The sequence below is a fragment of the Oncorhynchus mykiss genome, chromosome 28 (assembly GCF_013265735.2).
Source record: "Oncorhynchus mykiss isolate Arlee chromosome 28, USDA_OmykA_1.1, whole genome shotgun sequence".
NCBI lineage: Eukaryota > Metazoa > Chordata > Actinopteri > Salmoniformes > Salmonidae > Oncorhynchus > Oncorhynchus mykiss.
In genome coordinates, this window is record NC_048592.1 from 5,896,315 (window position 1) to 5,922,680 (window position 26,366).

The following is a 26,366-nucleotide window of genomic DNA, read 5'->3' on the forward strand; positions in this document are numbered from 1 at the left end:
TGTAATACAGTGAATTATAAGTTATATAATCTGTCTGTAAACAATTGTTGGAAAAATGACTTGTGTCATGCACAAAGTAGATGTCCTAACCGACTTGCCAAAACTATAGTTTGTTAATCAACAAGAAATTTGTGGACTGGTTGAAAAACGATCGAAGATGAAACATGGCTGGGTCTTTCAGCATGACAATGATCCCAAACACACCACCCGGGCAACGGAGTGGCTTCGTAAGAAGCATTTCAAGGTCCTGGAGTGGCCTAGCCAGTCTCCAGATCTCAACCCCATAGAAAATCTTTGGAGGGAGTTGAAAGTCCGTGTTGCCAGGCAACAGCCCCAAAACATCATTGCTCTCGAGGAGATCTGCATGGAGGAATGGGCCAAAATACCAGCAACAGTGTGTGAAAACCTTGTGAAGACTTACAGAAAACCTTTGACCTCTGTCAATGCCAACAAAGGGTATATAACAAAGTATTGAGATAAACTTTTGTTATTGACCAAATATTTATTTTCCACCATAATTTGCAAATAAATTAATTAAAAATCCTACAATGTGATTTTCTGGATTTTCTTTTCTAATTTTGTCTGTCATAGTTGAAGTGTACCTATGATAAGAAATTACAGGCCTCTCTCATCTTTTTAAGTGGGTGAACTTGCACAATTGGTGGCTGACTAAATACTTTTTTGTCCCACTGTATTCTTCATCCCTTTACACTTGTGTGTATAAGGTAGTAGTTTTGGAATTGTTAGGTTAGATTACTCGTTGGTTACTACTGCATTGTTGGAACTAGAAGCACAAGTATTTCGCTACACTCGCATTAACATCTGCTAACCATGTGTTTGTGACAAATAACATTGGATTTTTTGTTGTTGTTGATTTTTTATGTACCGGTATGTTAGCTACCTACCTAACGTTAGTAATTATACATCAAACTTGCCAGTATATTAACAATAGGCTATCTAACTACCCAACGTTTATTGACTTGATAATTCCCATCATTCTTAGCAAAGCTAAATGGTATACTCGTGTGCGTTCTCAATGGACATTTGGGCACTTTCGTAAATTCGCTCTGGCTATCTACTCCGATTTCAGAGCATTCTAGGCTGAGTGTACCAGAGCACAGAATAATGAATTTACCAGCACTCAACACCTGTTGAATATGACCTATGCCAGTAAATGTCGGCAAAAACACGTAATTAAATTGGTTTCCAGCAGCACAGTCACCAACGCCCTGGTTAACACGAAAACTGCCTAAACTGCTCTGCTAGGGTGAGTAAAATGGTCACAGTGGTCTCATTTGTGTCTGGAAGTATCTAGCAAGCTAGCCAACACTAGATTGGGTGCTTGACTGCAGTTGTAAGGCCAGAACGTTCAAATCAACCCTACTCCTCAGCCCGAACGTCTAGTGTGAGAGCGAGAGCGAAACGGTCTGAATTTAAAAACTGACAATGCTCTGAATTACGGCTGGGTGTTTTACCGTATTTTATGATATACCGGTATTGATGCGGGGGAACCGGTTTGGGTTTTTACTTTACCTTCTATACTGGTACTTGAATGTTCGGTTTATTAACGGCGTGTGTTATGTAAATTTTGATAGTTTACTTCACTACTTTAGTCATCTCTCTCCGCTCTCTCTCTCTCTCTCTGCCGCTTTCCACACAGACTTAGTCCCACCCCCTGTCACTCAAGGAGCGCATTGACGTTACTCAACCAGGAGACACTTGCATTCAGTCTGCATGGGCAATGCAGCACATGCAACAATGTTGATGACAACAATGATGTTTCCACATTGCTTCTTAATATAAATCCACTAGCGTTCTGTAATGACACTAGTAGTTTGTGTTTCTCACATCAGCAAACAGCTATTTTGTCTTCTCTTAGCAAGTTGCCCTAAATCTTGTGATATGCTAATTGTTAGCCGATAATGTTAATAAATAGCTAGCTAGCTAATAAATGTACTGAGTAAGAGCAAACATAGTTAGCTAATACAGCCTGATAATACCAGTGATGGTGTAGAACTAAATCAGCATGTTGTTTGTGCAACAGTATATTCTAAATCAAAGAGGAATATGCAAAGCAAGACTATGTTAGCTACATGAAGTAGCTAAGAGAAAACACGCAACGTAGCCAAAGCTTATAGGGTCTACTAGGAAACACATATCAACACTTTAGTTCCTACCCTGTCACAATAACTTCTCCCTGGCATTTTAATTCGTTGTCATGTCAAACAACACTGCATTTAAAGTTCCCACTATTATATTCTAAATATTGAAGTAGAATAGTTATACTATTTCCATGATTCCAACAGTTTTGCTCAAATTTGCAAGTCAAATTGCAATTGCAACATTTTGTTAAAAGTCCTAGATTATTTGCCCACATCGTCCAGCCCTCCGTGGCAGTGTGGAAGTTCTCAATTGAGCAGTGGTGTAAAGTGCTTAAGTAAAAATACTTTCAAGTACTACTTAAGTAAAAATACTTTCAAGTACTACTTCAGTAATTTTTTTGTTACCTGTACTTTACTATTTTTATTATTGACAACTTTTATTTTTACTTCACCACATTTCTAAAGAAAATACTGTACTTTTTACTCCCCTGCATGTTCCCTGACACCTAAAAGTACTCATTACATTTTGAATGCTTAGCAGGAAAGGAAAACGGTCCAATTCACACACTTGTCAAGAGAACATCCCTGGTCATCTGCTGCCTCTGATCTGGAGGACTCACTAAACACAAATATTTATTTTGTGAATTATGTCTGCGTGTTGGAGGGTGCTCCTGGCTATCCGTAAAAAAAAGAAAATAAAATGGTGCCATTTGATTAGCTTAATATAAGGAATTTGAAATGATGTATACTTCTACTTTTGATACTTATGTTTTATGATTTACTTTTGATACGGAAGTATATTTAAAACCAAATACTTTTACACAAGAAGTATTTTACTGGGTAACTTTTAACTTTACTAGTCATTTTCTATTAAGGTATCTTTACTTTTAATCAAGTATGACAAGTGGGTACTTTTTCCACCTCTGCAATTGAGTGCATGAAATGCAGACATGATAAAAGTGCTGACGTTTGTTTTGGTTGAAGTTGAATTGAACAGTAGAAAATAATAAGAATGGAGAAAGACTTAAAATGGCGAAATCACTTAGAGTGTATGTGTTGCCACCCTAGGATCACTCACTACTCATAAAGCACCCTAGGATCACTCACTACTCATGAAGCACCCTAGGGTCACTCACTACTCATGAAGCACCCTAGGATCACTCACTACTCATAAAGCAACCTAGGATCACTCACTACTCATAAAGCAACCTAGGATCACTCACTACTCATAAAGCACCCTAGGGTCACTCACTACTCATGAAGCACCCTAGGATCACTCACTACTCATAAAGCAACCTAGGATCACTCACTACTCATAAAGCACCCTAGGGTCACTCACTACTCATGAAGCACCCTAGGGTCACTCACTACTCATGAAGCACCCTAGGGTCACTTACTAATCATAAAGCACCCTAGGGTCACTCACTACTCATAAAGCACCCTAGGGTCGCTCACTACTCATAAAGCACCCTAGGATCACTCACTACTCATAAAGCACCCTAGGATCACTCACTACTCACAACTTTTTTTTTTAAATACTGTGATATAAGGTTTTGGCCATATCGCCCAGCGCTACTCTTATCAGCTCAGCCAATACATATTTAATTTAAGAGCACACTGTTACGTTGTACAGCGCCATATTTTCCATTACATCCATCCGTTCTCAGAATAGAAACACCATAATATTAATCAAATTAATTCAGCCAAATTTATTAAAATCAATCCCATATACTATGTTATTACAAAAAAGGATTTAAATTCTCTGGTAATGCCAATATGGAAGTCTACCAAATGCTTCTCAAAGATGCCCTCTGGTGGTCAAACTAGCAATAACTCGCATCAACAGAAAAAATGGCTGACAAATAAATAACGTTCCAAAGACATGTTGCAGCAGCCCGCAAACCGTGCTGCAGTATGATGGAACTTTTAAAGGATGAACCACTGTATGTTCTTACAGATTAGGCTAAAGGTTGTTGGCTAGGAAAAATATGATTTGATTGAAATAATCTAATCATATTTTTCCTAGCCAACAACCATTTGGCCAAATGATAAAACATAATTGCGAGAATGCATTACAAATCAAGGAATAACAAAAGTTGATTACATCATTTTCTTTTTGTTTTATTTCAGAAATGGAGCCCAGGGGTTCAATTTTTATTCATCTTATAAACTTATTCTCCTGTGTTTGCCCCCCATTTACTGGTAAATCCCCCATAGTAATATTTCCTCCCCCCATGCACCTGAAAACCCTACACCCTCACAAACCCCACTAAAATAGTTTCAACCATTTCTGGCAACCCTGTTCAGCTTTCACACTAGAGTTAGGCTAGGCAGTAGACTTGTAGTCAGCTGATGATCTGTGAGGTGATAACATTTTCATTTCCTTTGTGATTGGTCAAAAACTGTAAACAACTTGTCAAGTCATGTGCTCCAGTTCTTGTAGACACTGTAACAAGCACAAGCACATTTGTAATATGCTGAAAAGTGACCAAGCAAAGTTGATATTTTCTGGGCCATCTTTGACTTTGTTTATTTGCGTATTATGCCATATATATCTGTGGAATAAAGACTGATATTTCTGTGGAAGGCTAATATTGGCTGATAAGATCGGCCGGGCTCTAACAAAAAGATCCTATTCATCAACATATTTGAATCTTACTGTGCCTTGTCCTCTCATGGTCTTCATTGGGGTATGGTGGGAGTAGACTGCTCCCCTCATCTTCGCTCTCGCTGCCCCCCGAGGTGTTGGGGGAGGTGTCAGCCTGCTGCTGAGGGGGCTGGGGGTGTGGGTGCTGTTTCCTCTTTCCCCTCTTGGGGGCACACTCCCCGTTCTGGGAGGGACTAGACACCTCCTGGGTCTTTTTGACTTTGAAGAACACAGGCGACAGTGGTGTGTTTTCCATTGGCCTGGACAGAGAAGACACATTGGTACAATCTAATCAGTATGTAGGTAAGCTGTATGTCTTGCGGTGAAAATCCCTGACTCATGTCACCTTTTCCTGGCGGTCCCCTTCACGGGGGTCTTGTGTAGTTTGGGCTCAGCCTTGGTCTCGATGGGGTGGTTCCACAGCTTGTGCTTTTGGAGGCTGACCTTAGTGGCAAACACCGCCTTACAGTCCGGACAGCCATGACTCAACCTCTCTGCTAGGGTCACCTGAGAGACATAGGAAGAAAGAGGGAGGAGGTCAAATGGAGAAAGATATTGATACATCTTAAGTACAAAATCTAATTCAACAGGTGCAATAAATATATCGGAGATAGTGGGGGACAGATGGAAAAGACGGAGGGGGTGAGGAGGGACGATGTGGGCGAGGAGAGAGATGATGTGGTGTCTTACCCCCTGGCAGCGTTGGTAGTGGTATTTGAGACCGTAGATGCTGGGGAACTCTAACCAGCAGCCTGAGCCAGGACACGTTACCCTGGACCTCTTCTTAAACTCCTCCTTCCACTGGACCATCATGTTAGCCTGCAGAGAGGGAGATAGATGATATACACATGCCTTTCACACACTCCTACATAGGAAGTAGGGATTGGAAGGGATAGTAGATACTTACAGGGATACTCCTGAGCTCCTGCTCTTCAGGACGCACCTTCTTCTTTCCCTCCCCTCTTTCACTACAGGGTGTACCTGAGAGAGAGATAACAGGGTTTAGTCAGATAACTATTTACTGTATCATTGGTTCAATTCACAACCCACACAGCTCCCTCCTTTCACAGGCATAGAACCCCCCCCCCCCTCAGAAAAATGTATGTTTTTGTACCAATTACTGTAGAACAAACCATAGATGGAAAACACTTGATAGTGATTGGTGGAAAATCGATCCAGTTGCACTCCATGTTCAGAAGTTTGGGGTCACTTAGAAATGTACTTGTTTTAGAAAGAAAAACACATTTTCTGGTCCATTAAAATAACTCAGTTGTGCACTGGGACCTCCCACTCCTCTTTATATTCTGGTTAGAGCCAGTTTGACTGACGAGTTTCAGAAGAAAGTTATTTGTTTCTGGCCATTTTGACATTCTAACACTCTAATCTGATGCTCCAGATACTCAACTAGTCTAAGGCCAGTTTTATTGCTTCTTTAATCAGGACAACAGTTTTCAGTTGTGCTAACATAAATGCAAACGGGTTTTCTAATGATCAATTAGCCTTTTAACATGATACACTTGGATTAGCTAACAATACGTGCCATTGGAACAGAGGAGTGATGGTTGTTGATAATGGACCTCTGTACGCCGATGTAGATAATCCATAAAAAAATCTGCCGTTTCCAGCTACAATAGTAATTTACAACATTAACAATGTCCACGCTGTATTTCTGACCAATTTGATGTTATTTTAATGGACAAAAAATGTGCTTTTCTTTCAAAAACAAGGACATTTCTAAGTGACCCCAAACTTCTGAAAGTCCCTGGCCCTACTCAGCCCTACTTCATAGTCTTGGTCACAGGGGCACAGATTAATTTTCACATGCTTGGAAAATACCTACTTAGCAACAGAGCAATAGTCACAAGTCAATATACAATAAACAGTGTAGGTGCAGCTATGGCAGCAGGATTAAGACTGTTTAGCTGTGTGAGTGTGTGTGCGTATACATGCGTGTCAGTGTGTGAGTGCAACAGCGTGTGAGTGTGTGTGTAAAGGCCATTTGATGAGCCAAATAAATCCCCTATACATCACCACAACCTCTGACAAAGAACATAGAGGATTCTCTCTCTCTCGACATATACCGCTAACATCACTTTCTCCTCATCTCTCTTTTCCCACTCCCGACACTCTCTTTACCTCTCATTCCTTCTCTCTCCTTCTCTTTTCCCACTCCCGACACTCTCTCTTTACCTCTCATTCCTTCTCTCTCCTTCTCTTTTCCCACTCCCGACACTCTCTCTTTACCTCTCATTCCTTCTCTTTTCCCACTCCCGACACTCTCTCTTTACCTCTCATTCCTTCTCTTTTCCCACTCCCGACACTCTCTCTTTACCTCTCATTCCTTCTCTTTTCCCCCTCCCGACACTCTCTCTTTACCTCTCATTCCTTCTCTTTTCCCACTCCCGACACTCTCTCTTTACCTCTCATTCCTTCTCTTTTCCCACTCCCGACACACTCTCTCTTTACCTCTCATTCCTTCTCTTTTCCCACTCCCGACACTCTCTCTTTACCTCTCATTCCTTCTCTTTTCCCACTCCCGACACTCTCTTTACCTCTCATTCCTTCTTTTCCCACTCCCGACACTCTCTCTTTACCTCTCATTCCTTCTCTTTTCCCACTCCCGACACTCTCTTTACCTCTCATTCCTTCTCTTTTCCCACTCTCGACACTCTCTCTTTACCTCTCATTCCTTCTCTCTCCTTCTCTTTTCCCACTCCCGACACTCTCTTTACCTCTTTCCTTCTCTCTCCTCTTTTCTAATTCCCGACTCGCTCTCTTTACCTCTCATTCCTTCTCTCTCCTCTTTTCCCACTCCCGACACTCTCTTTACCTCTCATTCCTTCTCTCTCCTCACTCCCGACACTCTCTTTACCTCTCATTCCTTCTCTCTCCTTCTCTTTTCCCACTCCCGACAATCTCTCTTTACCTCTCATTCCTTCTCTCTCATTCTCCTTTCCCACTCTTGACACGCTCTCTTTACCTCTCATTCCTTCTCTCTCCTTCTCCTTTCCCACTCCTGACACGCTCTCTTTACCTCTCATTCCTTCTCTTTTCCCACTCCCGACACTCTCTCTTTACCTCTCATTCCTTCTCTCTCCCTCTCGTCCCCCTCTGCCTAGGTAAGGAGGGAAGGCAGGTTCATTACGTCTCTCCTTTTCTCCACCACAGTTCCATCTCTGCTCTATCAGCCCTCCTTACACTCCATTATGCTACACTATAGTATGAGGTGAGCAGGATGGGGGAGGATGGGGTCAAAGGGGGAGACCTACACAATGCACTCTAACAGATACACCACCATTCAGACGGGGAAGAGTGTAGACGAGGTGAGGAAAGAGACAGAGGGGAGGATGTAGAGGAAAAGGAAGAGAGGATGGAGAATGGGAGACTCGCCTGTCCTACTTTGTCCATCCAACCATGTCCCAGGCTAGTTCCAGTCTAAAGATCCTGACAATTACATCCAGTCACCTAGGGCTGGGCGATATGTCCAAAATATCATATCATGGTACTTTTCACATTTTGAATAATACAATTATACATGTGCTTTATGATTTGTGTGTGACCCTAGGGTGGAAACACATATATTCTAAATGATTTCAAAATGGGTCTTTCTCCATTCTGATTGGTTTATACTGTTCAACTTCAACCTAAAATAATTTCCTGCATTTCCTGCCCTCATTTGAGATCATTTCCACACTGCCACGTTATGGGCAAAAATACTAGGCTTCATTTTTAACCAAATGTTGCAATTGCGATTTAGATCAAAACACTTGTGACCTTTAGGAAACATGTAAATACGTTTATTATAATTCTATAGTTAGAATATAATAGTGGACACTTTGAACACAGTGTTGTTTGGCATGACAACGAATGAAAACGCCATGGACAAGTTATTGTGATAGGGTAGGAACCAAAGTGATGTTCAGTGTTTCCTAGGGGGACCCTACAGTTTTTGGCTACATTAAATCTTTATTAATGTAGCCAACATATTCATGCCTCGCCTATTCCTCTTTAATATAGAAGATACTGTTGCACAAACAACATGCTGATTTAGGCCTCTGCCAGTACTGGTATTAGGTTGTATTAAGTAGCTACGTTTGCTAGCCAGCTAACTAGTGATTAGCATTAGTGGCTAACACGATGTAGCTTAACTTGCTAAGAAATTACAAACTAGCTGTTTGCAGATGTAAGAAACACAAACTAATATTGTAATTATAGAACGCAAGTGGATTTATATTAAGATCAAAGTGGAAACATCGTTGTCATCAACATTGTTGATCACAAGCGTCTCCATGTGCTGCACTGACCATGCAGACTGATCACAAGTGTTTCCATGTGCTGCATTGACCATGCAGACTGATCACACGTGTCTCCATGTGCTGCACTGACCATGCAGACTGATCACAAGTGTCTCCATGTGCTGCATTGACCATGCAGACTGATCACAAGTGTCTCCATGTGCTGCATTGACCATGCAGACTGATCACAAGTATCTCGTGGACAAGCAACAACAAATGCACTCCTTGAGTGACGGGGTGGGACTAGGTCTGTGTGGAAAGCGGCGTATAGATAGATAAGATAGATAAGATAGATAAGATAGATAGATAGATAGATAGATAGATAGATAGATAGATAGAGAGAGAGGACTCAAGTAGCAGAGTTAACTATAAAGATGGACGTTACACACAGCGTATCACATTTAACAAACCAAACATTCAAATACCGTTATAGAAGGTAAAGTAAACACCCAATCTGGTCCCCTGCATCAATACCGTTATAGAAGGTCAAGTAAAAACCCAAACCGGTCCGTGCATCACTACCGGTATATAGTAAAATACGGTATACCACCCAGCCCTACAGTCACCTACTCAACGTCCACTAGCTTGACAGTCCTGAATCAAATAACAGCCCTTGACAGTACTATGAACAGAGAGCTCACAACTAGATCTGGGCCATTTTCTGTCTGAAAGGATAACAGAAGATTTCCTTGACTGTACTATGAACACAGAGCTCACATCTAGCTAGATCTGGGCCATTTTCTGTCTGAAAGGATAACAGAATATTTCCTTGACTGTACTATGAACACAGAGCTCACATCTAGATCTGGGCCATTTTCTGTCTGAAAGGATTACAGAAGATTTCCTTGACTGTACTATGAACACAGAGCTCACATCTAGATCTGGGCCATTTTCTGTCTGAAAGCATTAGAGAAGATTTTTATTATTTTTATTTAACTAGGCAAGTCAGTTAGGAACAAATTATTATTTACAATGACGGCCTACCAAAAGGCAAAAGGTGATGGTTGCAGGGATTAAAAATAGCAACACAACATGGTGCAAACATTATTGGGCACAGACAACAGCACAAAGGGCAAGGAGGTAGACAACACAATACATCACACGAAGCAGCCACAACTGTCAGTAAGAGTGTCCATGATTGAGTCTTTAACTGAAGAGAATGAGATGAAACAGGGTTAGAGGATTTCAGTTGAACGGATTTGAGTTCATGTGATTATTATTTACACTGAAACACCATTTGACAGCACAGGGATTTTCCTCTCAGTAAACACAAGGGGGATAAACATGTCAGCTTTGATTGGGTACTGATGGTAATGATGCAGAAAAACTGATGATATTCTTTGTGCAAAAACCTTTGCCCATTAGCTCTCTCAACTATTGCTGTCGAATACTGTTTGCACACACAGGCACCCTCTCACTAATATGCTACATACACACCCATTCACACACAGGCACCCTCTCACTAATATGCTACATACACACCCATTCACGCACACCCACCTCACATAAACAGTGGAAAGGCTGTGTTGCAGCAGGAGAGGTGATTCATTCAAACGGTGCAGCTCTTGAGCTGGGAGGAAATTTAGCATTTTAATTGCTGTCTTGGAAAATAAAGGCCTCTTAAAAAAAATGTTATAATTAATGAATTTCATTATTGGGTAAGAGATGTTCCTGTTGCTATGGGAATAAGACCCACCTCTCTTAGCTACTACCTACCACCATTTCCTGATGAAACCCCCCTCCCTCCCCCACACACACACACACACACACACACACACACAAACACACACGGACAGAGCTAAAACAAACACACTGACATACAAACACACTCATACACACACTCACCATCTTCGTCAAAACACAATGCCTACTTTCACACACCAGACACACACTACCCTCCCAGCTGTCTAAGGCTGCAGCTGCACATTGCTCAACATCTCTGGAGAGAGAAGAGAGGATAGAAGAGAAGTGAGGAGAAAAGAAAAGGGAAGGTATGAACAGAGAGGAGGAGGGGAGATGAGAGAAGAGAGGATAGAAGATAAGTGAGGAGAAAAGAAAAGGGAAGGTATGAACAGAGAGGAGGAGGGGAGATGAGAGAAGAGAGGATAGAAGAGAAGTGAGGAGAAAGAAAAGGGAAGGTATGAACAGAGAGGAGGAGGGGAGATGAGAGAAGAGAGGATAGAGGAAGTGAGGAGAAAAGAAAAGGGAAGGTATGAACAGAGAGGAGGAGGGGAGATGAGAGAAGAGAGGATAGAAGAGAAGTGAGGAGAAAAGAAAAGGGAAGGTATGAACAGAGAGGAGGAGGGGAGATGAGAGAAGAGAGGATAGAAGAGAAGTGAGGAGAAAAGAAAAGGGAAGGTATGAACAGAGAGGAGGAGGGGAGATGAGAGAAGAGGGGATAGAGGAAGTGAGGAGAAAGAAAAGGGAAGGTATGAACAGAGAGGAGGAGGGGAGATGAGAGAAGAGAGGATAGAGGAAGTGAGGAGAAAAGAAAAGGGAAGGTATGAACAGAGAGGAGGAGGGGAGATGAGAGAAGAGAGGATAGAAGAGAAGTGAGGAGAAAAGAAAAGGGAAGGTATGAACAGAGTAGAGGAGGGGAGATGAGAGAAGAGAGGATAGAAGAGAAGTGAGGAGAAAAGAAAAGGGAAGGTATGAACAGAGAGGAGGAGGGGAGATGAGAGAAGAGAGGATAGAAGAGAAGTGAGGAGAAAATAAAAGGGAAGGTATGAACAGAGAGGAGGAGGGGAGATGAGAGAAGAGAGGATAGAAGAGAAGTGAGGAGAAAGAAAAGGGAAGGTATGAACAGAGAGGAGGAGGGGAGATGAGAGAAGAGGGGATAGAGGAAGTGAGGAGAAAGAAAAGGGAAGGTATGAACAGAGAGGAGGAGGGGAGATGAGAGAAGAGAGGATAGAGGAAGTGAGGAGAAAAGAAAAGGGAAGGTATGAACAGAGAGGAGGAGGGGAGATGAGAGAAGAGAGGATAGAAGAGAAGTGAGGAGAAAAGAAAAGGGAAGGTATGAACAGAGAGGAGGGGAGATGAGAGAAGAGAGGATAGAGGAAGTGAGGAGAAAAGAAAAGGGAAGGTATGAACAGAGAGGAGGAGGGGAGATGAGAGAAGAGAGGATAGAAGAGAAGTGAGGAGAAAGAAAAGGGAAGGTATGAACAGAGAGGAGGAGGGGAGATGAGAGAAGAGGGGATAGAGGAAGTGAGGAGAAAGAAAAGGGAAGGTATGAACAGAGAGGAAGAGGGGAGATGAGAGAAGAGAGGATAGAGGAAGTGAGGAGAAAAGAAAAGGGAAGGTATGAACAGAGAGGAGGAGGGGAGATGAGAGAAGACAACATTGATGTGGAGGAGAAAAAAGGAGTCAGGCCCCAGGAGCATTGCCAGCTGCCTTATGATCTCAATTAACCCATGTGTCCCTAGTTACGCCGCCTGCTACCACTCCCTGAGCACACACACTCACACAGCTGTCTGATTTGACTTGTTACGGTGCAATAAATAGTTAAAAACACAGCGACTAGGAAATACACACACCACAGCAACACTGCTATAACAGAGAGCCTTTGTCTGTCTGGACTCAGAAGTTTGTAAACAGACACTCAGACAGTTTAGAACAAATGGCTCACTCCCAAGCCCAGCAAAGAGCATATCTGCGACAGATGCATGTACATACAGTACGGTACATTATAATCATATGTGGATCTACTGTTTCACACAGTACAGTCAGTCATTCTAGCCTCATAGTGACAAGGCTGTGTGGAACAGCTGGGCCTAACAGTTGTCTTCTCACTCTCTCTCCAGCTGGACACCAATTCTTCACACCTTTTCTTTCTATACACTTCACTTCCTCTTTATTTCTCTTCTAGCAACCGTCCTGTCACTAGAGATGTTTCCATCAACTCCTCCAGTAAATGTTCCTGGTCGTCAACATTTAGAAAGCCAGCATGGACAGAACACAGTTTATCGTCAACATTTAGAAAGCCAGCATGGACAGAACACAGTTTATCGTCATCATTTGTCGCAATAAAGAAAGTCGGACAAAAGAAAAATCCCGTCCAACGGATAAAAATGTGATCTTTAGAAAACGTCTCCTTTATCTGCCGTTTCCATAAACATTCACTTTTCCACTTTCCCTCTCTGGCTGAAGGCCCTCTTTCTCACACACACTAGCACAAAGTTCATTACAAAGCATTCTATTTGAGCCAAGAATCCACAAATAGCCAAGCTCAGTTGTGGGGGTATCTTGTTACCAAAGAAGGTATGTCACACTAAAAACGGCAGAATCAACAGAAAACCCAATACTCAATGATTTCTGCTGTGTAATTGTGCATTCTGAATGGGCTCTTAGGACATTGATTCTAGAGCACATCATTCTACAGTTATGAAAGATAGAAAAGGTTTATCTAAGTTCTGTTGATTCTATCAGCCTACAGTGTTTTGTGGACGCCACATAGGAGCTGTTGAAGCAAAAGAAACCCCACATTGCTCTGAGAGAGATGAATTCCTAGACCGTTTACCAAGTAGGTCTACTACATTATTAGGAGCAAGACTAAAATGCTTTAACTAGCTGTTGTTCAGGTTATTATTCATTACATACATACAGTTGAAGTCGGAAGTTTACATACAACTTAGCCAAATACATTTAAACTCAGTTTTTCACAATTCTTGACATTTAATCCTAGTAAATATTCCCTGTTTTAGGTCAGTTAAGATCCCCACTTTATTTTAAGAATGGGAAATGTCAGTGGAGTGGTTGAAAAACTAGTTTTAATGACTCCAACCTAAGTGTATGTAAACTTCCGACTTCAACTGAATTATATTTTTCTACAAACATATTATTACATAATGGTCCGTGGGGCGACGCACAATTGGCCTAGCGTCGTCCGGGTTAGGGAGGGTTTGGCCAGTAGGGAAATCCTTGTCTCATCGCACACCAGCGACTCCTGTGGCGGGCCGGGCGCAGTGCACGCTAACCAAGGTCGCCAGGTGCACGGTGTTTCATCCGACACATTGGTGCAGCTGGCTTCCGGGTTGGATGGCGCTGTGTTAAGAAGCAGTGCGGCTTGGTATTGGAGGACGCATGACTTTCAACCTTCGTCTCTCCCGAGCCTGTACGGGAGTTGTAGCGATGAGACAAGATAGAATTGGATACCACGAAATTGGGGAGAAAAAGGGATAAAAAAAAAAAAGTTGCTGGGAGTTTATACATGGAGTGTGTGACTTTCTTAGAAAAAAAAATAATAAATGAAAACAAATAGAGAAATACCTTATTTACATAAGTATTCAGAACCTTTGCTATGAGACTCGAAATGTAGCTCCGGTGCATCCTGTTTCCATTGATCATCATTGAGATGTTTTTACAACTTGATTGGAGTCGACCTGTGATAAATTCAATTGATTGGACATGATTTGGAAAGGCACACACCTGTAAGGTCCCACAGTTGACAGTGCATGTCAGAGAAAAAACCAAGCCATGAGGTCGATGGAATTGTCTGTAGAGCTTTGAGACAGGATTGTGTCGAGGCACAGATCTGGGGAAGGGTACCAAAACATTTATGCAGCATTGAAGGTCCCCAAGAACACGGTGGCCTCCATCAATCTTAAATGTAAGAAGTTTGGAAGCACAAAGACTCTTCCTAGAGCTGGCCGCACGGCCAAACTCAGCAATCAGGGGAGAAGGGCCTTGGTCAGGGAGGTGACCAAGAACCCGATGGTCAGTCTGATAGAGCTCCAGAGTTCCTCTGTGGATTTTTTTTTATTCACCTTTATTTAACTATTCAAGTCAGTTAAGAACAACTTATTATTTACAATGACGGCCTATCGGGGAACAGTGGGTTAACTGCCTTGATCAGGGGTAGAACAACACATTTTTACCTTGTCAGCTCGGGGATTCGATCTAGCAACCTTTCTGTTACTGGCCCAACGCTCTAACCGCTAGGCTACCTGCCTAGTGGTTTGTTCAGGCATTACACATTCTCAAGTCTGAAGCAGATCTGCACCTTTTAAACATTATTTGAATAATATTGTGATAATTATCGTTATCAAATGAAAAAATATATAGATATTGTGATAATTGATTTGTCATATCGCCCAGCCCTATTGGTCGTTGTCCTGTTGGAAGGTGAACCGTCGCCCCAGTCTGAGATCGTGAGTGCTCTGGAGCAGGTTTTCATTAAAGATCTCTCTGTACTTTGCTCCGTTCATTTTTCCCTTGATCCTGAGTAGTCTCCCAGTGCCTGCTGCTGAAGAACATCCCCACAGCATGATGCTGCCACCACCATGCTTAACCGTAGGGTTGGTGCCAGGTTTGCTCCGGATGTGAAGCTTGGCATTCAGGCCAAAGAGTTCAATCTTGGTTTCATCAGACCAGAGAACCTTGTTTCTCATGGTCTGTAGAGTCCTTTAGTTGCCTTTTGGCAAACTCAAAACGGGCTGAAATGTGCCTTTTTGTCACGAATATTACCGACGGTGACTCCCCTTCTTGTTCGGGTGGCGCTCGGCGGTCGTCGTCGACGGTCTACTAGCTGCCACCGATCCTTTGTTCTGTGTTCGTTTGTTTTTGTCTAATTGGTTTCACCGGTTTCTTGTTTGGTTATTAGGGTGGGGTTACATAAGTTCGTTCAGCCCGCTTCTGTTTGTGCGGGCTTGTTTGTATGTATGTGTTCGAGTGGTTTGTGTTTGCTTTTCGGGTTTCTCGCTGTCCTTTATTTTTTCACATTATTTGTTCCTGTGATTTATTTCTGGACATTAAAGAGTGTTTTTCCCGCATTCTTTTGCTCTCTGCGCCTGACTCCACACCTATACACTCATTGAGCGTTACACTTTTACTGAGGAATGGTTTCCGTCTGGCCTATCCATATAAAACTGACCATCCTACCGATCCTCGACTTTGGCGATGTCATTTACAAAATAGCCTCCAACACTCTACTCAACACATTGGATGTAGTCTATCACAGTGCCATCCGTTTTGTCACCAAAGCCCCATGTCCTTAGCAATGCAATACATAATAGCGTTTGTGATGTCTTCGTCTTTTCGATGTCAGTATTGACTGCTTCGGGCAAACAGCCCTAGATTGGCTGGTGCTTGAGTGGCGTTCATCAATACCTTGGAGCAAACTCAAACTTCCCTAGATTGGCTGGTGATTGAGGGGCGTTCATCAATACCGTGGCACAAACTCAAACATCCCTAGATTGGCTGGTGCTCGAGGGGCGTTCATCAATACCGTGGCACAAACTCAAACTTCCTGCATGTTCCAAAGAGTGATTTTGCTTCAGATGTTGAATAAGGTTTGTCGTATTACCAGACTTCGTAGCCACCTGTCTACGGCACAATTTGCACCAAACACTGCTCTGCTCTTTGTCGGACTTCAAAAAGCCAAACCACTTCCAAATTACTGAAACAGTTTAACCCTTTTTAATCAATACTTTTTTCATTGTAAGCTGCTCATTCTCCATGGCTATCACTGCCAATGTTTTTGCCTACATCAATCATTTTTCGTGGTTAATAGTGGCTACTCACGTGAGGTGCTAAGTGTTTAGTGGGCGTATACCTCTCCACGTGCATATTGTCACTTCTCCGCACGTTCCTGCTGCGTCAGAGGTGAAATGGACTGCTGTATCTAATTATTCTATATCGACAATATTGAAAATGAATCTAAACGTTTTTAAATCGTTAAGGGAAGTAATTACCTCAATATTTATTGATATTGATTTATCGCTCAGCCCTAACTAAGCACACCGCAAAGACAACGCAGGAGTGGCTTTAGACAAGTCTCTGATTGTCCTTGAGTGGCCCAGCCAGAGCCCGGACTTGAACCCCATCAAACATCTCTAGAGAGACCTGAAAATAGATGTGCAGCGACGTTCCCCATCCAACCTGACAGAGCTTGAGAGGATCTGCAGAGAAGAATGGGAGAAACACCCCAAATACAGGTGGGCCAAGCTTGTAGCATCATACTCAAGAAGACTTGAGGCTGTAATCACTGCCAAAGGTTCTTCAACAAAGTACTGAGTAAAGGGTCTGTATACTTGCTAAAATGTCTAAAAACCTGGTTTTGCCTTGTCGTTATGGGGTATTATGTGGGGAAAAAAAACTGATTTAATACATTTTAGAATAAGGCTCACAAATCATCCTCCCTCCTTTCCTCCCCACTTCCTCCATTCCCTCATCTTGGCATCAGGTGTTATGAGAAGACAAAGGGTTGTCATAGAAACTCAGCAACACCAAACAACAATTACATTTCTCCCCCAAAACAAACATTACCAACCTATAACTCAAATCGATTGTAGCTTTGTATTCTCACCAGGAAGAGAGGAAGAGAGTTGAGAGGAGAAAGGCTTTGAGATAGATGAGGGAGAGTAGAAAGAGAGAAGGAGAGACAATGAGACACAGGGAGAAAGAGAAAGGGAAATATTAAGGGGCAGAAAGAGAGAGAGTTGCTATAAAAGAGATGCTCGGTCAGCAGATGGAGTCTGTGTGTGGTGGGCTGGAGATGAGGGTTGGTAGCCTGACAGTCCTGTCACTGTTGAACTGCCACCCCCGCATAACCAGCGTCCCACCGCACAGGGGGCACCAGACGAACAGACTGTCTGCTCTGGGGCCCAAAAGTAGGGTGATGTGGCCCCTAGACGCTGATCTAATGACAGTTTTGCTTCCCTGACCTTAATGGTTAAGGTTAGGATTTGGTGAGGGAAAGATGATCTTAGATTTGTGCCTAAATGCAACTTCTATCCCATAGTCAGGAGACTGTTAAAATACTTTCCAAAAAGCAGACTCCCTGCCTTTTGAGGTAATCCTATGATTTCATGTCATCATCGTATTGGCCATACAGCTCTAATGGTGCTACCCTTTTCCCTGGTTAACACCCTATTCCCATGACTCTGGCATGCAGGCACAGACACCCTCTCTGACCACATCCTGTCCTGGTAGCTGTGTGTCGGGTATAGCCGAGTGACAACCCAACCACACCACTTATTCTCAATGAGGATGATGAGAGCACCATGTTGCTTCTGTTACTAAATGAATCCCACTTTGTTTTACATTTACAGTATAAAAACAAGAGGAAAACCACTGGGCCTCTGGGAAAACATAGGATGTATGGAATGTCTCACCCACCCTATACTGCACTTATGACGTTATTTGATGGTTTGTCCTAAACGTTTGTTTCCTGTATATAAAAGTGGCAACAGAATCTAAAATGTGCGTCTGGGTAGCCTGTATCCGAACTGTTCTAATTCACTTCACAATATCAGTGAAATGTACCAATTCAGTGTGTATCCAGGCTAGTGTCTGGGGACAATAAGCAGTTTGTGAACAGCCACTATAGTAGCTACAGCTGAGAGAACATCAATGGAAACACTGTTAGGAGTATAATGAGGTTCAATAAGTCCCTTCACCTCCAGACATTTACTGAACGCTTTGCCTGAGACAGGTTCCATTGGCTTGGCTACGGTATACAGTAGTGTTCAAGACATTAATACAGTATTATTCTACTGGTTGTCCTTTGGTATTCACAGGAAATCTCCAGAAACCATGTGGTAACACTATTTTTATTTGACCTTTATTTAACTAGTCAAGTCAGTTAAGAACAAATTCTTATTACCCATTCTTTCCCATTCTGGCTCTGATTCCCCCCTTCTCTTTCCCTCCCTCATTCCCTTTCCCATTCTGGCTCTGATTCCCACCCTTCTCTTTCCCTCCCTCCTTCCCTTCTCTTTCCCATTCTGGCTCTGATTCCCCCCTTCTCTTTCCCTCCCTCATTCCCTTTCCCATTCTGGCTCTGATTCCCACCCTTCTCTTTCCCTCCCTCCTTCCCTCACTTTCCCATTCTGGCTCTGATTCCCAGTGATGTGGGATAACCAGGTGTGGGACTCTTGTCACAATAATTTGAGCCTGAGGGCTCTATTCTCGGCCAGTGTCAAGCCAGCACTGTTAAAGCCACCGATCTCCAATTTTCAAACCCTAGCACCAGGATTCGTAATTTACCTGTCTTAAATGCTTGCGCTGAGGTGGGAGTGTTGGCAATATCAGAGGTGTGTCCTTATAAACATATACTAAAGTGACAATTACTGTATGTGCTGGAGGAGATATTCAAGACCAACTAGTTGTTTATGGCATGGACAGCCTATCCAGCTGTGACGCACAGTGAATTAAATGAATTCATAATGATCCATTCAAATTCAGTCAACAACCCTTGAACTCTATGGGATGCCACAAAGGTTTAAAATTAATAATGCAACTGACAGAGAGCCTAATTTGACATCCATCGAAAAAGACTCGTCCCACTCGTTTACTGGCCAACAACCTACGCAGTAATGATCAATTAGCCGATATAGCAACTATTTAAGATTTTTTTGATTCAATTACATGAGAATATTAGTCACATGCACTGGGTACAGTGATATTCTTATGCTCCGAGCTCCAACAGAGCAGGTCAAAAGCAAAGACAAGTGAATGAAACAATAATAATAGTAAATATACACATTTACAACTGTAGAAATGATACATGTCCATTGGGGGTTGGGGGCAGGGTTCTTGGGAGGAGCAGCCAGGGGAAATGAGGAGTGAAACAATAATGAATAAATATACACTACCGGTCAACAGTTTTAGAACGCCTACAAGGTTTTTCTGTATTTTTACTATTCTACATTGTAGAATAATAGATGAAGACATCAAAACTATGAAATAATACAATCACGTAACCATAGTATTAAACAAATCAAAATATATCTTCAAATAGCCACCCTTTGCCTTGATGAAAGCTTTTCACACGCTTGGCATTCTCTCAACCAACTTCATGAGGTAGTCACCTGGAATGCATTTCAATTAGCAAGTGTGCCTTCTAAAAAGTTAATCTGTGGAATTTGTTTCCTTCTTCAAGCGTTTGAGCCAATCAGTTGTGTTGTGACAAGGTATTTACAAGGACATTGTTTTGGACTGGTAAGTTCTTCTCATGCTAATGCCATTGTTTGAAATTAATAATATAAAATATTATTTGTGATTTTTAAATTTTTTAGTAGCAATATGTAAAAAAAATGTAATGTCATGAAATGTGAGATGCGTGTGTTTGCCGCTCCACCCCACCCCACCCTCACATGAAATAGCCTATTTGAGGCTGTTGAGGGGATGGCAGGCCCACAACAATGGCCAAAGTGAAATGGAGACAGTAGATACAGCTGGTCTGTTGTAATATAATAAAGACAGTAGATCTAGCTGGTCTGTCATAATATAATAGAGACAGTAGACCTAGCTGAAATGTCGTAATATAAAATAGACAGTAGATCTAGCTGGTTTGTCATAATATAAATGAGACAGTAGATCTAGCAGGTCTATAATAATATATTCAACCTTATGTTCCCTGTACTCATATATATATATATATATATGTTTATTATACCTGTTGATACAGGGCTCATATGTGAAACTATTCTAACTGAACATTTTCTTTCACAGTGACACTGACTCCGAATGGCAGCCCCCAGGGCCAAGGTTTCCATCCCCCACTGAAGCTGGTTCATCCAGCTCCTGCCACAAGTGGTGTTCATCTGCCTAAATGTATTTCTGCAGGTATGGATGTGCCTCAGGGTCAAAAGGGCACAGCATGGAGGCGTCACTGTGTTCTTTGCAAAATGAAGTCCCCCATCACCTGCACCACATGCTTGGTGACCCTCTGCTTTACAGCAGAAAGAGACTGCTATGGCACCTGGCATCAGCAGCACAATATTATGTAGGACTGAGGATCTTCCAAATATTGAAAGTGTTATTTTATAAATGTATATCTTTTTTTTCATATTTTTCTCCATTTTTTGGGGGTGTGTGTTAGAATACCATTTTGGTATTTTGTATATAGTTATTCCATTCAAAAATGTATAACTTCAACAATTTGGTCACTTGGGTAAATTTGGCTACTTGTGTGGGACACCTGGGTGACTTCATGATAAATGTCATGTAGCACACTCATTTTGGAAGTTATCATTCTGAAACTTTGCACAAGTACTGTTGCCTTCATGTTTTTCACTGAAATTGTCCCCATCATCCTGAATGTTTGTTTGGTCTTGTTCATTTTAAAGATGATGATACAACAATAAAAATATGTATGTTTTTTTCATTGTATTATCTAAACCAGATCTATTGTGTTATATTCTCCTACATTCAATTCACATTTACACAAACTTCAGAGTGTTGTCTTTCAAATGAAATCAAGAATATGCATATCCTTGGTTCTGAGCCTGAGCTACAGGCAGTTAGATTTGGGTATGTCTTCAGGCGGAAATGGAAAAAAGTGGGTTGTAAGAGGTTTTAACATGAGTCTTCAATATTCCCAGGTAAGAAGTTTTAGGTTGCAGTTATTATAGGAATTATAGGACTATTTCTCTCTATACCATTTGTATTTCATTAACCTTTGACTATTGGATGTTCTTATAGGCACTTTAGTATTGCCAGTGTGACAGTATAGCTTCCGTCCCTCTCCTCGCTCCTCCTTGGGCTCAAACCAGGAACACATCGACAACAACCACCCTCGAAGCAGCGTTACTCTTGCAGAGCAAGGGGAACAACCACTCAAAGTCTCAGAGGGAGTGACGTTTGAAACGCTGTTAGCGCTCACCCCGCTAACTAGCTAGCCATTTCACATTGGTTACACCAGCCTAATCTCGGGAGTTGATAGGCTTGAAGTTATAAACAGCTGTCAGCGATTGGGTGCAGAGATGTAGCGGAGTCAGGCACAGGACACAGGTTTTGAACACAACGGAGTTTACTCAAAAAAAAGTCAAGCAAAAATGTCAAATAGGAACATACATACACACTAGCACATACAACAACCACTTAAGACACCAACAATCACGGACAGAACAGAAATGTATGCCAGAGGGTTAAATAAGGAACATGATATGGGAATTGAAACCAGGTGTGTGTAATACAGACAAAACAAAACTAAACTGAAACATGGATCGGTGGTGACTAGAAAGCCGGTGACGTCGACAACAGCTCAATGCTTGAAGCACAACGAAGAGCTGCTGGCAAATCACACAAAAGTGCTGTTTGAATGAATGCTTGCGAGCCTGCTGGTGCCTACCATCGCTCAGTCAGACTGCTCTATCAAATCATAGACTTAATTATAACATAATAACACACAGAAATACGAGCCTTAGGTCATTAATATGGTCGAATTCGGAAACTATCATCTCGAAAACAAAATGTTTATTCTTTCAGTGAAATACGGAACTGTTCTGTATTTTATCTAACGGGTGGCATCCATAAGTCTAAATATTCCTGTTACATTGCACAACCTTTAATATTATGTCATAATTCCGTAAAATTCTGGCAAATTTGTTCACAATGAGCCAGGCGGCCCAAACTGTTGCATTTACCCTGACTCTGCGTGCAATGAACGCAAGAGGAGTGACACAATTTCACCTGGTTAATATTGCCTGCTATCCTGGATTTCTTATAGCTAAATATGCAGGTTTAAAAATATATACTTCTGTGTATTGATTTTAAGAAAGGCATTGATGTTTATGGTTAGGTACAGTCGTGCAACGATTGTTTTTTTCGCAAATGCGCTTTTGTTAAATCATCCCCCGTTTGGCGAAGTTGGCTGTCTTTGTTAGGAAGAAATAGTCTTCACAGAGTTCGCAATGAGCCAGGCGGCCCAAACTGCTGCATATACCCTGACTCTGTTGCAAGAGAAGTGACACATTTTCTCTAGTTAAAATAAATTAATGTTAGCAGGCAATATTAACTAAATATGCAGGTTTAAAAATATATACTTGTGTATTGATTTTAAGAAAGGCATTGAGGTTTATGGTTAAGTACACATTGGAGCAACGACAGTACATTTTCACGAATGTGCACCGCATCGATTATATGCATTGCAGGACACGCTAGATAAACTAGTAATATCATCAACCATGTGTAGTTATAACTAGTGATTATCATTGATTGATTAATTGTTTTTTTATAAGATAAGTTTAATGCTATCTAGAAACTTACCTTGGCTTACTGCATTCACGTAACAGGCAGTCTCGTCGTGGAGTGCAATGTAAAGCAGGTGGTTAGAGCGTTAGACTAGTTAACCGTAAGGTTGCAAGATTGAATCCCCGAGCTGACAAGGTAAAAATCTGTCGTTCTGCCCATGAACAAGTCAGTTAACCCACCGTTCCTGGCCGTCATTGAAAATAACAATGTGTTCTTAACTGACTTGCCTAGTTAAATAAAAAAGGTGTAAAAAAAAAAAATATATATATATATATATATATATATATATATATATATATATATATATATATATATATATATAGTCAGCATGAAGTCAGCATGAGTTAAAAGGGGGAAAAAAGGGGTCTGGGAGTAAGGGACCATCTGAAAAGTGTGAGAAAGAAAAATACACTGAAAATGTCTGCATTGATTGGAAATATTGGAACATTTGATGAATCTGTGGAACAATGGAGTTGTTGGAGTTCTTACACAGAACGTACACAGTACTTTGTGTTGGCAAATGGAATAAAGGCAGAAGTCGTTTGGCCAACATTTTTGACTGTTATGGGAGGAAAAACATTCAATCTACTGCGCAGCCTAGTAATGCCTGAAAAACCTGGGGATGAATCAGATGATGAAATTGTGGCTACCTTAAAAAAGGACATTATTCTCCCAAACCAGTAATAATCGTAGAGAGATTCAGGTTTCATAAGAGAAATGAAGAGGAGGGGGAATCAATATCCCAGTTTGTGGCTGTATTGAAACAGTTATCTGAACACTGAGAATTTGGGCGATCAATGAGTGACACTATTCGTGATAGGTTAGTGTGTGGCATGCGCAGCGAGGCAATTCAGAAACGCCTTTTGACTGAGAGTAACTTAACATTGCAGAGAGCAATAGAAGTGAGTACGTCAATGGAAATGGCAAATAAAGACGCACAACAGCTAAGTGCATCGACCAAAGTGCATATGGTGTCTACGGAGTTAAAAAACCAGGCAGGACGTGGCAAGCCACGCTATCGCTGTGGTAAACCAGGTCACAAAGCAGAGGAGTGTTGGTGCAAAGACTTAGTCTTAGACTGCAGAAGTTGTGGAAAAAGGGTCACATCGAACGTGCATGTAAAACAAAAAGACACAATCAAACAAAAGTACTGAACAAAGGAAAAGCGACTTCAGGGAGCACAAAAGGAAAGTGCATAAAATGGAGCACACAGAGGATGAACAAAGTGATACCCTGTCTGAAGGGGAAGAATCTTTGCATGTTTTGTCCATTTCAGAAAATGGATACGGGTACTGGGTGACACCGCTGCTGGATGGAAACGCAGTACGGATGCAAGTGGACACACTTCAGTGAGAGGAAGCGTGATTGTTACGGTGGAGCTCAACAAACAGAAGGTAAAGATACCGCTCTACATTGTGAAAGGAAACCATCCAGCATTGCTAGGACACACATGGCTGGAAATGATCAAACTAGACTGGTAGGAAATTCACATGGTTGCAAAAGAGGACACAAACTACAAGGGATATTGAGGAAACAAGCGGATTTGTTCAAACGAGAACTTGGCAGTGTGAAGGACATAAAAGTTAAACTGACCGTGAAACCAGACAGCAAGCCAAAATGCTTCAAAGCTAGACCTGTCCCATATGCCATAGAACCAAAAGATGAAATTGAGATAAACAGACTAGTGGAGTATTGGATCCCGTGAATGTTAGTGAAACAGACTAGTGGAGAATTGGATCCCGTGGATGTTAGTGAAACAGACTAGTGGAGTATTGGATCCAGTGAATGTTAGTAAAACAGACTAGTGGAGAGTGGATAATTGGATCCAGGGAATGTTAGTGAAACAGACTAGTGGAGAGTGGAGAATTGGATCCAGTGAATGTTAGTGAAACAGACTAGTGGAGTTTGGATCCAGGGAATGTTAGTGAAACAGACTAGTGGAGAGTTGAGTATTGGATCCAGGGAATGTTAGTGAAACAGACTAGTGGAGAGTGGATAATTGGATCCAGTGAATGTTAGTGAAACAGACTAGTGGAGAGTGGAGAATTGGATTCAGTGAATGTTAGTGAAACAGACTAGTGGAGTATTGGATCCAGTGAATGTTAGTGAAACATACTTTTGGAGTATTGGATCCAGGGAATGTTAGTGAAACAGACTAGTGGAGTATTGGATCCAGTGAATGTTAGTAAAACAGACTAGTGGAGAGTGGATAATTGGATCCAGGGAATGTTAGTGAAACAGACTAGTGGAGAGTGGAGAATTGGATCCAGTGAATGTTAGTGAAACAGACTAGTGGAGTTTGGATCCAGGGAATGTTAGTGAAACAGACTAGTGGAGAGTTGAGTATTGGATCCAGGGAATGTTAGTGAAACAGACTAGTGGAGAGTGGATAATTGGATCCAGTGAATGTTAGTGAAACAGACTAGTGGAGAGTGGAGAATTGGATCCAGTGAATGTTAGTGAAACAGACTAGTGGAGTATTGGATCCAGTGAATGTTAGTGAAACAGACTAGTGGAGAGTGGAGTATTGGATCCAGTGAATGTTAGTGAAACAGACTAGTGGAGTATTGGATCCAGTGAATGTTAGTGAAACATACTTTTGGAGTATTGGATCCAGGGAATGTTACTGAAACAGACTAGTGGAGTATTGGATCCAGTGAATGCTAGTGAAACAGACTAGTGGAGTATTGGATCCAGTGAATGTTAGTGAAACAGACTAGTGGAGAGTTGAGTATTGGATCCAGGGAATGTTAGTGAAACAGACTAGTGGAGAGTGGATAATTGGATCCAGTGAATGTTAGTGAAACAGACTAGTGGAGAGTGGAGAATTGGATTCAGTGAATGTTAGTGAAACAGACTAGTGGAGTATTGGATCCAGTGAATGTTAGTGAAACATACTTTTGGAGTATTGGATCCAGGGAATGTTAGTGAAACAGACTAGTGGAGTATTGGATCCAGTGAATGTTAGTAAAACAGACTAGTGGAGAGTGGATAATTGGATCCAGGGAATGTTAGTGAAACAGACTAGTGGAGAGTGGAGAATTGGATCCAGTGAATGTTAGTGAAACAGACTAGTGGAGTTTGGATCCAGGGAATGTTAGTGAAACAGACTAGTGGAGAGTTGAGTATTGGATCCAGGGAATGTTAGTGAAACAGACTAGTGGAGAGTGGATAATTGGATCCAGTGAATGTTAGTGAAACAGACTAGTGGAGAGTGGAGAATTGGATCCAGTGAATGTTAGTGAAACAGACTAGTGGAGTATTGGATCCAGTGAATGTTAGTGAAACAGACTAGTGGAGAGTGGAGTATTGGATCCAGTGAATGTTAGTGAAACAGACTAGTGGAGT

General features: G+C 41.7%; 1 protein-coding gene across 2 annotated transcripts in view; it reads right to left on the reverse strand.

Moving 5' to 3' along the window:
• The window catches only part of LOC110508393 (zinc finger protein 512B), an 86,236-nt gene that overhangs the window by 30,196 nt on the left and 29,674 nt on the right, over positions 1-26,366 (reverse strand). For both annotated transcript variants that reach the window (XM_036966424.1, XM_036966425.1), the window contains 4 exons: positions 5,657-5,730; positions 5,440-5,568; positions 5,096-5,256; positions 4,762-5,009 (listed from right to left, as the gene is read on the reverse strand). In XM_036966424.1, the coding sequence (XP_036822319.1) occupies positions 4,762-5,009; positions 5,096-5,256; positions 5,440-5,568; positions 5,657-5,730 (612 nt within the window). The remainder of the gene's footprint in view (positions 1-4,761; positions 5,010-5,095; positions 5,257-5,439; positions 5,569-5,656; positions 5,731-26,366) is intronic.